At 40.9% G+C, this 12,405-nt stretch overlaps 2 protein-coding genes, 1 long non-coding RNA gene and 5 other non-coding genes across 9 annotated transcripts; 7 read left to right on the top strand and 1 right to left on the bottom strand.

Annotated features, from left to right (window-relative positions):
* The first annotated feature begins 262 nt into the window (after positions 1–262).
* LOC135501385 (uncharacterized) lies at positions 263–5,354 on the top strand. Of its 2 annotated transcripts, none has more exons than XR_010449587.1 (14): positions 263–321; positions 982–1,071; positions 1,382–1,430; positions 1,822–1,870; positions 2,175–2,207; positions 2,523–2,585; positions 2,903–2,940; positions 3,254–3,345; positions 3,655–3,765; positions 3,982–4,041; positions 4,335–4,400; positions 4,685–4,733; positions 4,984–5,033; positions 5,257–5,354. It is a non-coding gene; the product is annotated as an uncharacterized LOC135501385 (long non-coding RNA). The 2 variants fall into 2 exon arrangements; XR_010449586.1 differs by having other exon boundaries at positions 265–321; positions 4,681–4,733.
* LOC135501969 (small nucleolar RNA SNORD36) lies at positions 2,362–2,442 on the top strand. Its single transcript, XR_010449709.1, has one exon. It is a non-coding gene; the product is annotated as a small nucleolar RNA SNORD36 (small nucleolar RNA).
* Positions 4,188–4,263, top strand: LOC135501973 (small nucleolar RNA SNORD79). Its single transcript, XR_010449713.1, has one exon. It is a non-coding gene; the product is annotated as a small nucleolar RNA SNORD79 (small nucleolar RNA).
* Positions 5,355–5,860: 506 nt separating the features above from the next.
* Positions 5,861–7,392, bottom strand: LOC135501209 (mediator of RNA polymerase II transcription subunit 22-like). Its single transcript, XM_064793142.1, has 3 exons — positions 7,214–7,392; positions 6,883–6,963; positions 5,861–6,415 (listed from the first exon to the last, which is right to left on the bottom strand). Exons 1-3 carry the CDS (start codon positions 7,337–7,339, stop codon positions 6,197–6,199), a joined length of 426 nt encoding a protein of 141 aa, XP_064649212.1. The 5' UTR covers positions 7,340–7,392; the 3' UTR covers positions 5,861–6,196.
* Positions 7,393–7,740: 348 nt separating this feature from the next.
* On the top strand, positions 7,741–11,103 carry LOC135501207 (large ribosomal subunit protein eL8-like). The gene is made up of 7 exons (XM_064793140.1): positions 7,741–7,760; positions 8,440–8,557; positions 8,888–9,037; positions 9,436–9,656; positions 10,018–10,148; positions 10,553–10,622; positions 10,953–11,103. The coding sequence occupies exons 1-7, from the start codon at positions 7,758–7,760 to the stop codon at positions 11,055–11,057; spliced, it is 798 nt and encodes a 265-aa protein (XP_064649210.1). The 5' UTR covers positions 7,741–7,757; the 3' UTR covers positions 11,058–11,103.
* LOC135501972 (small nucleolar RNA SNORD24) lies at positions 9,118–9,199 on the top strand. Its single transcript, XR_010449712.1, has one exon. It is a non-coding gene; the product is annotated as a small nucleolar RNA SNORD24 (small nucleolar RNA).
* LOC135501968 (small nucleolar RNA SNORD36) lies at positions 9,861–9,936 on the top strand. Its single transcript, XR_010449708.1, has one exon. It is a non-coding gene; the product is annotated as a small nucleolar RNA SNORD36 (small nucleolar RNA).
* On the top strand, positions 10,284–10,362 carry LOC135501971 (small nucleolar RNA SNORD24). Its single transcript, XR_010449711.1, has one exon. It is a non-coding gene; the product is annotated as a small nucleolar RNA SNORD24 (small nucleolar RNA).
* Positions 11,104–12,405: the final 1,302 nt, after the last annotated feature.

Here is a 12,405-nt window from a genome sequence, read left to right as displayed (position 1 = left end):
CTTGATGTGCGTTATGGTGAAAATTCGAGATTGACTGGGCTCGATGAGCTGGCAATTAATCAACAATCCAATATATCCTCTTACATACATGGAGGAAATTTGTAACAACCCTCATTATGCCATAATGAGACAAAGTCACAACCTCGAAGTGAGGACAATTCATTTAGTTACATTCACATGTGGCAGATGGCAGCACCTTTCGCGCCATGTTCACAGCGCCGTCTGGCGAACGTGATACTCTCTCGGTCATTTCGTCTGAACACTCGTTGAGCGGTGGAAGTCCCAGCGATTTCTCTTCTTTCAAAAGCCTTCATCATCCTCGTAGGTATCCCATTTCCACTTCTAAATTCTACATTTAACTGTTTATTACATCGTTGTAAATAACCTAATTGAAGTATTTATGTGTTATTCCTTAGCTGAAACGTTATAATAAAGAGAATATTACCAGAGTCGTTTCCCCACGTTTATGCGTATACAATGTACGTGCTCGTGTACAAATTGCATGTAAAGATCAAAATGGGCCATTTTATGTCGGTACTGGGCGAAATGAAAAAAAGAGACAATACCTTAGCCATGCACAGGACTTTCAGCGCACTTATTTGGCTAGTGTGTTGGTGGCAAATGGCGCTTGGTTTGTGCCCATGCCCAGCCAGCCAGATCCGAGATGGTCGGATGTGTTGTTGCAAGGACGAAGTGGAAATATGAAGTGTTGCATGCAATTGCATTGCACAATCTTGAGAAAAACTCCAAAATATGAAATTGGTGAATGTGGTGTCTGATAGTGATAGTCGGGCCTAGTAGCTAATTCAAGAGGTTTTGTCGCCATCTTTTTATCTCTGCCAATGATGTTCATAATATTTGCTACTCTTGATTGCGAAATGACGAGAACTGCTTTCTGAGGCAGAATCAGACTTATTGAAGAATTGCCTGTTGTATCATTCTAAGATTTATACATCTAAGAAGTTTAATGGTTTATTTCAGGTTTATAAAACCGTTCCTTCAGTGTAGTTCATGGCAAGATGGATGGCAAAAAATGGTTTGGTTTTGCTGCAAAAGAACAGGCGTTGCAGTGTAAGTTGAATGGTCCTTATTCCTAGAGTGACCTCTGATCCCAAAGAAAAAGTTTTGTAAAATAAACTAAGAAATGTACCAGAAAAAATTGGTTGTGTGTTACCATATTTTGCAAAGCATCTTTCTTCAAAGTCTTCAAACGATTGTATGGTGTGAAAGGATGAATATTTGAGGTCTCTGAACAAGATGATGTTATTCTGTATTAGCTCTAACTGATCACACCATTTATTCAACAAGAGAAAGCATCGCTCAATAAGTGTTACTAGTATGTTTTATTTGAAACCTGATTGATTCACCTTTCCTATTACAGTTGCAACTGAGAAGTATGATCATGATGAAAGTCTTTACAAATAAGAATGGTGAGTTTTTGGTCATCAAGTCAAAATTTGGCCATAAATATTAATGTTACTAAGTCTGAATGGGATGTTTTGGCCGTTGGCCTTCAGGCCTGACCCTGAGGGGAAAAAACCGACACTACTACTAGAAACCTTAGTAGGTAGTTATGTCACAGAGTAGGTTTCCATGTCTTGTTGGCCTATGAAACCAACAATTATAGTACAGCCCCGTTGCTGGTTGGTGATGATGAAATTTTTTCCTCATTCGCGGTTTCCACCAGAAAGGCTTGCCTTGGTGATGGAATTCTAGTACCTTCCTTGGATGTCTGAACTAACCAGCTAAAAAACACATGGATAGAATAGAAGTGGCTGTGTTATTTGTCTCATTCTAAACAATTATCTTATTTTCCAACAGCAGGTGCAATGACGCTCTGAAGATAACTGAAAAGGTGAAAGTCACTCAGGTAAATAAGTAGTGATGTGATATTGATACTATGCGATCTGTCATGACAGTTTTGAATATTCTACCGCTTCAGGGTGAATTGAGTATTGTCGGACCGCAAACAGAAGTTAAAAATTGTCTAGGGCGACTCCGTGGTTAGTGATGATGAAATTTTTTCCTCATTCGCGGTTTCCACCAGAAAGGTTCGCCTTGGTGATGGAATTCTAGTACCTTCCTTGGATGTCTGAACTAACCTGTTGCTTAGTAAACGAGAAGATGGTGTGGATTAACTGACCACTTTCTAACCATTCAATTTCCATTTTCAGGGCATCGGAGACACAAGTTGCATCAATAACAAGGTATGCAGGCTGTGCAAAAAGTTATTTGTCACTTAAAAATCATTTATATCTACTAGAAAACCTGTCTCTGCTACAGAGGGCATCATCTTCTGTGTCTATTTTGTTGCAAGAGGTGGGAAGTGTAGCTTGTGGAAATCTTTTGAGTTGCCAGGTTTGGCAATGATGTTTGAATTTCTTCACCTGAACACTAAATGTGTGCTGCAGATAACACTCGAGCTTTATTGACCTGAGCCAAACTTCTTTGTGGCGTTGACATAATTGACCACAAATTTGTTTCAGAACTCATTTACAACAATGTACCAATCTATTTTTCAGTGCTGATGGTTCGAAATGGCACCAGTTAGGATTGCAGGCCATTTTTTAAAAAATGATTTGGAGGTAAGTTTGGTTGACAATCTTGTGTGTGTCAGTAGAAAAGAAATGTGAACACATCTCTTCATTTGAAAAGCCTAAGTCAGTGACTCGGTTGACCTGTGATGAGAAAGTGGTCAGGCGGTTCCTAAAAGGCTGCCGAAACACTTGGTTGGTAATGATGAAATTTTTTCCTCATTCGCGGTTTCCACCAGAAAGGCTTGCCTTGGTGATGGAATTCTAGTACCTTCCTTGGATGTCTGAACTAACCAAGTGATAACTAAATTGAAACACGAAGTGAAAATGCAAATTTATATCGTTTTATCATGTTTTCCCTCTTTCAGGATGCCTGCCTTGCCAGAACTTCAAACAGCAAGCTTGGGTAAGAGTTGTTTTCGTGAACAGAAAAGATAATAGACCATTGTGTTTACCAGCTGTTGGGTGCTGAAACTATTTCAACCGACTTGATGAAGTGCATGCTGTACAGTGTCGTTTCTTGCAGATAACCAGGAAGCGTTATTAGGAATTGTTAACATTTGCATTCGTTGCGATTCAATGATGAAAATTGGAATTACCGTTTGATTCTATCTGAAACAAATCACGGCTGATATCTGAGAATCGCATGAATATGACCTTTCTGAACATTAGTGTGAATGTGTCATCATATTTTGATGTGGTCTATCATTCCTTTCCAGTGGTGGGTGGCCTTGGTCGTTGTCCAAAGCATTCAAGACTACAACATCCTGCTGAACTGCCATCAGTGGTCACCATTGGAATCTCGTTATTGGTAAGTTGAGAGGATTCCTTCAGTTGTCTTCAAGCTGACACATGTGGGAACATCACTATATGGGAGTAGAGGACAACTGGTATCTGAAAGGCCTGAGCCAATTACATTGGTTTACTGTGAGTCTACATGTTAAGATGCCTTTTAAGGAAACCATTCAGTGAAAGTGTGATTCAGTGATGAAAATTGGAATTACCGTTTGATTATATTATGAAACAAATCACGGCTGTTTTCTGAGAATCGCCAAAGATAACTTCCAATTCAGCACAAATAACTTTTTGTTTTGGTTGCTAATCTTGAATTTTTTTCCAGATCTAAGATGGCAAGGCTGTTATTTGGTACCGATACCTTGTTTTACATTGATGGCTGTGCCCAATCACTGGTTTCCTCTTTGACCGTTCCAAGTGATCAAGAATCGTCAAGGTGAGTGATGCAGTGCTTACACCCTCTTCCATCAGTCTAGGAAAAGGGCGTGATAGACATTACGCCTCCACTAGTTGTTGCGATGATGACAAATATCTAAGGAACCATTGATAACCAATGATACTTAAGTATGATGCTGACCAACAACTAGTTCATTATAAATTTGACTTTAATATACAGAATGCTTGATTTGATGTTCTGTCAATCCTCTTCCAGGTCTGATTTGCAGCAGTTTCCGAGATGCGTATGAAACAGTTCATGATATGCTGCTACTAGGTAACTATCTCAGATAACTTACAGTATGGTGCATTGCATAATTTGCTATTACAAGTGGTGGAAATTTTATGTCGGTACTCTCTCCTAGTCAAATTGCAAGGTCAAGTCTGCACAATAACCAGCATTCATTCAGGACCTGGCTACTGACATGTAAATGATGATTAACCATGCTCGTGGGAATCTCTCTGAATAACCATGACGAGTAGCTTTTCTGATACATGTCCCCAAGCCATTGTAAATGTCCGGTATTCCAAGTGAAAGTGGTCTCAATTTTCTCGTGCTCTTCTCTTCAGGACTGTGTAGAACTCTGTGGGCGTCCCTCAATCCATCCAACTGATGCAACTTCAACTATTCTTCAGGTAATTTTTAAACTCCTAACTAATTAAACTCCTACTAAAGACCTGTGTTATCAAGGGACTGTTCCCTTTAGCATGTTGCAAGTTCAGTTCCAAATTTGTAAGTTTGAGTGTTTCACGTTTCTTCTGTTGCAATGATGACCACTTAGGACACCTATGATAGTAATGATTATTTCCAGCGTTACCACTGGCTGAGCAACAGTATAACAACGCAAGTACTTAGTTGTCTCAACTTATGATAAAGTGGTCTTTGATAAATTTTAAATCTCTTCGATTGTTTCAGGCAGTTGGCTGTTTCAACATGTCAAAATTAGGGGTACTCTACTCGAGTGTAAGGTAAGTTCATAAAATCACTCTTGCTCCCTCATTTAAGTTCTTACATGGATCCTCTGGTCAATTTCCACCATTGACACAGATGTGATGACATGGCATATGCTACTGGTACAGATGATGCTAACTTAATTCTGCCATATGAAAAATAATGAAATCAACATCCGTTCACTCTGATGTGCCAGTTGAAAATTCAAATATTCATTGCTTGTCTTGTAAATGAACAATTCTTTAATTGTACAAACTTTTATTTCAGGTGAAAATGCATTTTCTGCACTAAACAGTTCCTCACCAGGGAAATCATAGGTAAGATGTCTCGACTTCTTGTCCTCTGTGACAGACGGAAACTACTTCAAATCATTTACAATGTTTTGCTCTTTGGTATCCAGTGATGATTTTTCCACAGATAGGGACAGATGAATACCATGATTAGAATCTGTGCCTGAGGATACCATGGACAAAATGATATCTTCCCTGTATTTTGTTTCGCTTGTATTCTAAAGCACTTGTTTCACTTCGTATTTTTCAGGTCTTGCCGATATGGAGGATGCAAAGAAAAAACTTGAAACTTTCTGAAATGTCCTGTATTTTGAAACCAATAAAAAATACGCTTTGTTTTATTGTAAATTTCGACTTCTGAATTTATTTATCCCAAGAACGATAAGATCAGCTCTGAAGAATCCCCATGTCCATGATGAGCAAGATCATTGGCAATGGATGTGTTGTTGTCCCATCCCTGTACGATGAAGTGTTCTTTGGACTCTTCATTTGCCCTTATATGTTCTGTTCAAATCCATCTGCTCAGCAGACCAGACCCCCTTTTGCGACCACTTCTGTGAGCTGCTAGCAGTCCTTGTTGGACAGTCTTGCATCTGTAATAATTGGCGATGTTGATTTCGTATCGTCCTTCGCTGTTGACTGCTTTGTTGCTATTGGGAGGAGTCTTGAAGGATGCCTTGCGTTTGAGTTTTGTCCCGGGGAGCAATTACCTTTTCAAGAGGGCATACAGTACAGATTTTTGTCCTTATTTTGCATCAAAATGCAGCTGTTTTTGCTGGTACTGGGATCAACTTTCCCAATAATCACAATGACGAGGTTGTGTATTGTATAAAAATTGAGTTTTATTACCATGGCAGTTACACATAACATGTGAAGTGGACTGACTCTCGGAGACTTGTGCACTAGAGAATCTATTTTCAGGACCAGACATTAATGCTGACTATTGAGATGACATCCGTTCATTTGATGGAAACTTGGCCAGGTTCAGTGTTCGTTTCAACCGCTCCTTAGGTCTAGATCCCATTCTGCACGGACAGAGAAACACTTTCAAGAAGAGATCTGTCATTGGTACAATCGTCATGAAAGAATAGTGCACAATCCTGGCTTCGTCACAAGCAGCTTGATCGTCTGAATAGTCCAACAAGCCTTCTTCCTTTTCAAAACAATATCCTCTTCATTACTGCTCCTCATCATTTATACATAGATGAATAATATTCATCCTCAAGCTCGTACAAATCAGTTGCCATATCATCCCTCAGCGCCATGAGTTTATTGTCACATTCAATCTGCATGTGACGGAAAAGTTGTGAATTCTGCATTATCGCTTCATTGACGGACATGAAGTCATTCAGAATCAGGAACTGTTTCAGGTCGGATACAAGTTTCATCAGAGATTCTCCGGCACGAACCTGTAAAGAAATCTGGTATTTTATAACTGCATTAGAATGTTATGTGTGTGAGATGGCACTGCTTGCCAGGTGTCTCCAACTAGACCAAGGTAGAGAGTCACTTCAACTTGAGGACAAGGGATGCTTTCACAACCTTCCTACATGTACCTCAGAGACAGTGGCACAATCGGAAAGGATTATGTAGGACGACGCAGACCTTTCTCACAGTAACTGTCACAACCAAATTAGTATTGCTTGCAAGTTGGCTCTGAAAGTGAAAGTTGCACCACTTAAACTGTGACTGAGGGCAACAATATTCATTGCAATTGAGAAATTTCAGTGACGGTGACACAATCAAGACTATCAGTATCACTCATCACAAAGCCCTTTGTTTGCGTATCTTGCTGGAGATCAAGTTTTTGAGAGACAAATTAACATCATTTTCAGGTGCTTTTGGAAGCACAGAGTATTTTTTGCACCCTACTTACAATATTTGCTGCCCGGACCTGCATCTCATAATGATCTTGTTCACCTTGAGTGGCCTTCCCAACCTGTGTGTCATCATCAATCTGAAAATAAAGAGAGGTAAGAAGTTGAGTGTCAGAATGTGGATGGGTGAGAAGCTCAGGCTGTGGCTCTTTTCCAGACTCCAAACTTAAAAAATACACCAGGTTGTCCTCTTTTTCATGTAGGCCTAAAGGCCTAAAGGCCTATACCTATTCTAAAAGGCCTAATTCTTGGTAGTGCTGCCTGCTGGTGCCAGACTCTTTGAGAATTGTCCAATTAGCCACCGGTATACTACAGTCATCATGGACTGACCTTTGTCAGTTTCACTATTTCAGTGAAGTTGTCAATCATTGATTTTATGTCATCTTTGAGCCTTTTCTGGTATGACTTGAGAAGGGCTTCCTTGCTTTGTGGGAGAGCCCTGGAAGGCTGCGACATGGTTCACTGTCCGAAGATTCAAGGCAGAAATACGCGATTTGTTACATCCTCGATATTCACATCAATGTCGGAGTATTTCCCGCGTGGCGTAACCTGCAACTAGACGAACTCCGCCATTCCTCGATGTGTACATCGAGGATGTAACAAATCGCCAGCGCCACCCCACTATAATAACTAACCTCGTCTCTAAGTTCAATACTACCCCATTCGCTTTCAATTTTCTTCCTTATAGAACACAGTTTCAACTCTAAAATGTTAAAAAATGACATTTATATGAAAAATTTTGTATCTGATTGATAAATAATGTGTGAATTCAAACTAAGTAACGGATTTTAAGGTCGATAAATTATGGGAAAATTATAATGGACAAGGTTGACGGTAGCAGCCTCGTTTCGGTCTCTTTCCAATATAAATCAAGATGGTGGGTGCTTTTGGCTGAAAAACATCGATGAATAAATCCCTTAAAATCGATCCAATCCATCTCCTAAATTAATGATTCCTTCAAGGAATAAAATCCCATGTTGCTTGACTTTCTTCCTATGAATTGAGTTCTCGTAAATTATATGTTCGTGGGGTAGAAATGAACACGGAAATGTTCCTGTGTCAACGCGTGTGTGTTGTTAACGTGTACGTGTATGTGTATTCGTGTACAACTCTAGTGTCGGTGTTGTGTTATATAGGTAGTGCAAAGATAGGGTTATTTGTTAGTAATTGCCAGGGCCATAGCTTGCAATACTCCAATATTCGGCAATTACCTGCATCACCAACAGCATTGTCTGTTGCACTCGACACGTTTCTTGCGGTAGGCCTAGTAAGTTAAGTGAACAGTACACACATGCAAAGCCTAGCCAGTGTTCAATACATGGGCCTAGTACCAGCTAGGGCAAAGCGCAGCCAGAAAAAGTGAGACGCAGTGTCCGTTGGCACCAACTGCTGCAGCTGGCAGCAAGTCTTTAGCTGTGCCAACCAGCACATTTACCAGCTGAGCCTGATGCATATGTCCCCAACGCCCAATCCCACACCAAAAATTCTGTCCTGGAAATTGCAACAGTACGATACGTCCAACTCAATTGCACTAACATTATATTTCCCCCTGACAGGTCAAGCCAAAGAAGGGTAGGAAGAAGGTGGCTGCTGCCCCTCATGTGGCCAAAAAGGCTGAGGTCAAGAAGGTTGTCAACCCTCTTTTCGAAAAGAAGCCAAGGAACTTTGGAATTGGTAAGCATGTATGGGAGTTGAGGTGACAGAGTGAATGGGGAAAAAGCCTGATTGGGCAAAAGCAAAGTTATAATGACTAATGTATTGATGAATACCTTCTGTTCTTTGCAATGATGTTTTATGAATATTTATCTGATGAATAACTGACGACCACATTGACTACCATCAAGATCTCTGAGCTTGGAACAGAAAATATGAAGTTGATCTAAGAAGCTTTATCATTATTGTGTTTACCCCTGTGACCCTTTTACCAGAATCTGTATAATAAGAATCAAAATGATTCAAACTGATGAGAAAATAAGATTTTTAACAAATTTTGTCAATTTGCAGGCCAGGATATCCAGCCCAAAAGGGACCTTAGCAGATTTGTACGATGGCCCAAGTACATCCGCCTTCAGCGCCAGAAAGCTATGCTCTTGAAGCGTCTGAAGGTACCGCCGCCAATCAACCAGTTCAAACAGGCTTTGGACCGGCAGACCGGTAAGATGCCTATTCTGCATAATAATCCCAATGGGCCTTGAAGCTTACCTAAAGAGACTGGCCGAAAAAATATTAGTTCCTTGCAATGATGTGAAGAATATTTGCTATCTGATGGAAAAACTGATTACTATACCTTTGACTACCATCAAGATCTCTGAGCTTGGAACTGCAATCTTTTCAGAAGAAGCCATTTGGGAAGCATAGACATGACCAGTAATAAAGACTGGTAGAATTTCAATCCATGCGACTCGTTAGTTGAATTCGTGTTCGACAAAGGAACAGAGGCAATCTGGAGCCACTGTCAACTTGGTTGAGGTGTCTTGCTTGAGAATATGGTTTTGAGCCGTGAGCTATGACACTGATATCTCTAATTTCAACTAATATATCTTGCATTTTAGCTGTTCAGCTTTTCAAGCTTCTTGACAAGTACAGACCCGAGACCAAACAGCAGAAGAAGCAGCGCTTGAGTGCTCGTGCGGAGGAGCGTGTCAAGGGAAAGGAAGACCTCCCAACCAAGCGCACTCTGATGGTGAGATCTGGAGTCAACACCGTTACAACCCTGATAGAGCAGAAGAAAGCTCAACTCGTGGTTATTGCCCACGATGTTGAACCTATCGAGGTAAGTCTTGTGACGTGCGTTTGATGAGTGCAGAAATTTAATGCAATGACTTTGATCCTTGTATCTTTCGGGTTTGATAAATGACCAATTAAATGTATTATCTGGCACAGAATGCTGTTCCACTATACCCGCAATACTGTGAAAAGGAGTTGTTTTCTGAGTGATCTGATATTATTGAGATGAACGCACAGTGGCTGAATGGTTTGGCAATGATGTTTCTTTGAATTTCTTCACCTGAACACTATGTGTAGATCAAAACTGCTTTCTAAGCCTGAGCCAAGCCAAAGTCACTTCTTCATCGAATTGAAACTTAAGTGTTCTCTTTGAAATCTGTGCTGACTTGATGATTGGTTTCTTTCAGATTGTTCTCTTCCTCCCTGCATTGTGCCGCAAGATGGACGTACCTTACTGCATCGTCAAAGGAAAGGCACGTCTCGGACGTGTCGTCAGGCGAAAAACAACCACTTGTATGGCTCTCACATCAGTTTACCCGTAAGTTCACAAAGCAATAGAAATAAATCCTGTCGTGTGTGATAAGAGTGAAGGGGGACTGGTCACTGACTGCCAGGATGAGATAAAATGAATTCTCAGCTAAGTCATGTGGCTGAGAAAATGTATTTCTGTTCCTTGCAATGATGTGAAGAATATTTGCTATCTGATGGAAAACTGATTACTACCTTTGACTACCATCAAGATCTCTGAGCTTGGAACCGAAATACTTTTGAGCAGTTCCGTTCGATTTTAGAAAATGTATCTCTCTCTTGGTTATGGGTCTGCCACTATTTTAAGATGCACATATCCAACCTGAATGGCGAACAGTAATTGAGTATGCGGGCAAGACTCCTGTTAGTGTTATGCTTTGACTGGCATTTATTGTTTGGTTTTCTTTTTTCCAGTGAGGATCGATCCCAGTTAGCCAAGGTCACGGACGCTGTCAAGACGAACTTTAATGACAGAGCAGAGGAGGTAAGAAATAGTGGTTACAGCATATTGAGAGAAGTTTCCTGACATTTTTATGCACAAGGAGAAGATATCTTATTTGATTAACATTTCAGCTGTCTCGAGGTAAAGGGTTGGACATGGTTTGGAATTGCTCTAGTCCTCCCTAGGCTGCCTTACTCAAACGGTCTCCTTTTTCTGGCTGAGCACTTGTCTTGTTGTGTCCTTTGCAAAACCCCTGTTGAATACAGACATAAAAAGCCTCTTTGATACCTGTACATATAGTCGTTCGATTCCCTACTGATATGTCTTGCCACCAACCATTAACTAACCTTGTTCACAACCTTATTTTTTCAGATCCGACGTCACTGGGGCGGTGGTGTGATGGGTGCCAAATCTCTGGCCAAGCTAGCCAAGATTGAGAAGGCTAAAGCAAAAGAAATTGCACAGAAAATGGGCTAAATTATAATGTAAAATGTACAAATTGAATAAAAAAAAAAAAGGAAGATCCAGTTGTTTTAGTTCATCATTCACGTCCGCATGGTTGGAGCTTGTTGAGGAACTATCCAAGTGTGCCACAATTTGAGCTTCAGCTGGAGGACATTACTACCGTAGGAATGGTATGTCAGCATGCCCTCCATCTTTGAATGAGCTCTGTTGTGTCTTAGATTGGCATTTGTGGAAGTTACGCCAACGCCAAAACAACTAAACTGATCCTGGCTAGCAAGATTGATGGGCCTATCAACACCTTCAGCGCCAGTGTTTCACCCCCCCCCCCCCCCCCCAACACCCCATTTTCAGACCCCCAGAAGAAAAAACTATAAGAGATGGCTGCATAAGGTCTTTTGCAGTAACTTCTCCAAGCCAAAGTCTTCTCGAGTTATTTTTGCTACACTCCTTTACTATATCTTATTTTTTGTTTGAAGAATGACCCCCTTTTCCAACATCCCCCCCCCCCCGACCCCCTAAAAATTCCCGGTGTCGGAACAGCTTGATTCAGTGGTTTGGTCTTTTCAGTTTGTTCCTTGCCCTGAAGATGGCGATGGCGTAGTTCTTTCATGATGTACATTTATTCAGTGGTTTGGTCTTTTCAGTTCCTACATTGCCCTGAAGATGGCAATGGCGTAGTTCTTTCATAAAGTCCATGAGACTCGGATAACCAGCAGCTCAGAGGGGGAATTTGGGCCACGGTTAAACACCTCTGCTTGGTTCAGATAGCAAAGTAGCTACTTTGAGAAGATGATTGTAATGTGCTGCTGTCTCGTTATTCTATATGGAAATGACCCATCCTGAAGCTTGAGCCAACACTCGGCACTATCGCGCAAGCGAATGTAACGGGTGCGAGGGAGGAGGATATCCATGATTGGGTTGCATGCGACATTTATTGTCTTGTCGTAGTAATATTGTCTCGTCATAGTAATATGACCAGCTCGTGTCACTGGTTGAACCTGTCTTTTAGTTGTGAGGTGCATACCCGGTTCATGCCCATTTCGCCTTGTCTTTTTTCGCCTTTTCCCATTTTGCCTTAAAAAAATATACATTTCGCCTTCTCCATTTTCGCCTTTTCCAATTTTGCCTCTTCCCAATCCGCCTTATTCTATCTCGCCTTTGTCTTTTTTCGCCTTTTCATTTTTCGCCTTATGCTATTTTGCCTCTGTTTTATCTTGCCTTATCACAAGTTGCCTTATCCATTCTTGCCTTCGTCTCAGTTTGCCATTGTCTTAATCTGCCTTCTCCTATTTCACCTTGTCCTAATTTACCTTTGTCCTTATTCGCCTTCATCCTATCTCGCCTTTACCCGCCCCGCCTT

This window comes from Lineus longissimus, chromosome 17 (genome assembly GCF_910592395.1).
Source record: "Lineus longissimus chromosome 17, tnLinLong1.2, whole genome shotgun sequence".
NCBI classification, from domain to species: Eukaryota; Metazoa; Nemertea; class Pilidiophora; order Heteronemertea; family Lineidae; genus Lineus; species Lineus longissimus.
Note: the sequence above shows the minus strand (reverse complement) of the source record. Positions and strands in the feature narration are given on the sequence as shown.

Excerpts from the sequence above, each read along its gene's own strand:
- LOC135501207 (XM_064793140.1), top strand. Across the intron at positions 8,558-8,887 it reads GCCAAGGAACTTTGGAATTG|GCCAGGATATCCAGCCCAAA; the intron begins GTAAGCATGTAT and ends GTCAATTTGCAG. Across the intron at positions 9,038-9,435 it reads GGCTTTGGACCGGCAGACCG|CTGTTCAGCTTTTCAAGCTT; the intron begins GTAAGATGCCTA and ends CTTGCATTTTAG.
- LOC135501209 (XM_064793142.1), bottom strand. The coding sequence starts at position 7,339 with ATGTCGCAGCCTTCCAGGGCTCTCCCACAAAGCAAGGAAGCCCTTCTC. Across the intron at positions 6,964-7,213 it reads AAATAGTGAAACTGACAAAG|ATTGATGATGACACACAGGT; the intron begins GTCAGTCCATGA and ends CTTTATTTTCAG. Across the intron at positions 6,416-6,882 it reads AGGTCCGGGCAGCAAATATT|GTTCGTGCCGGAGAATCTCT; the intron begins GTAAGTAGGGTG and ends ATTTCTTTACAG.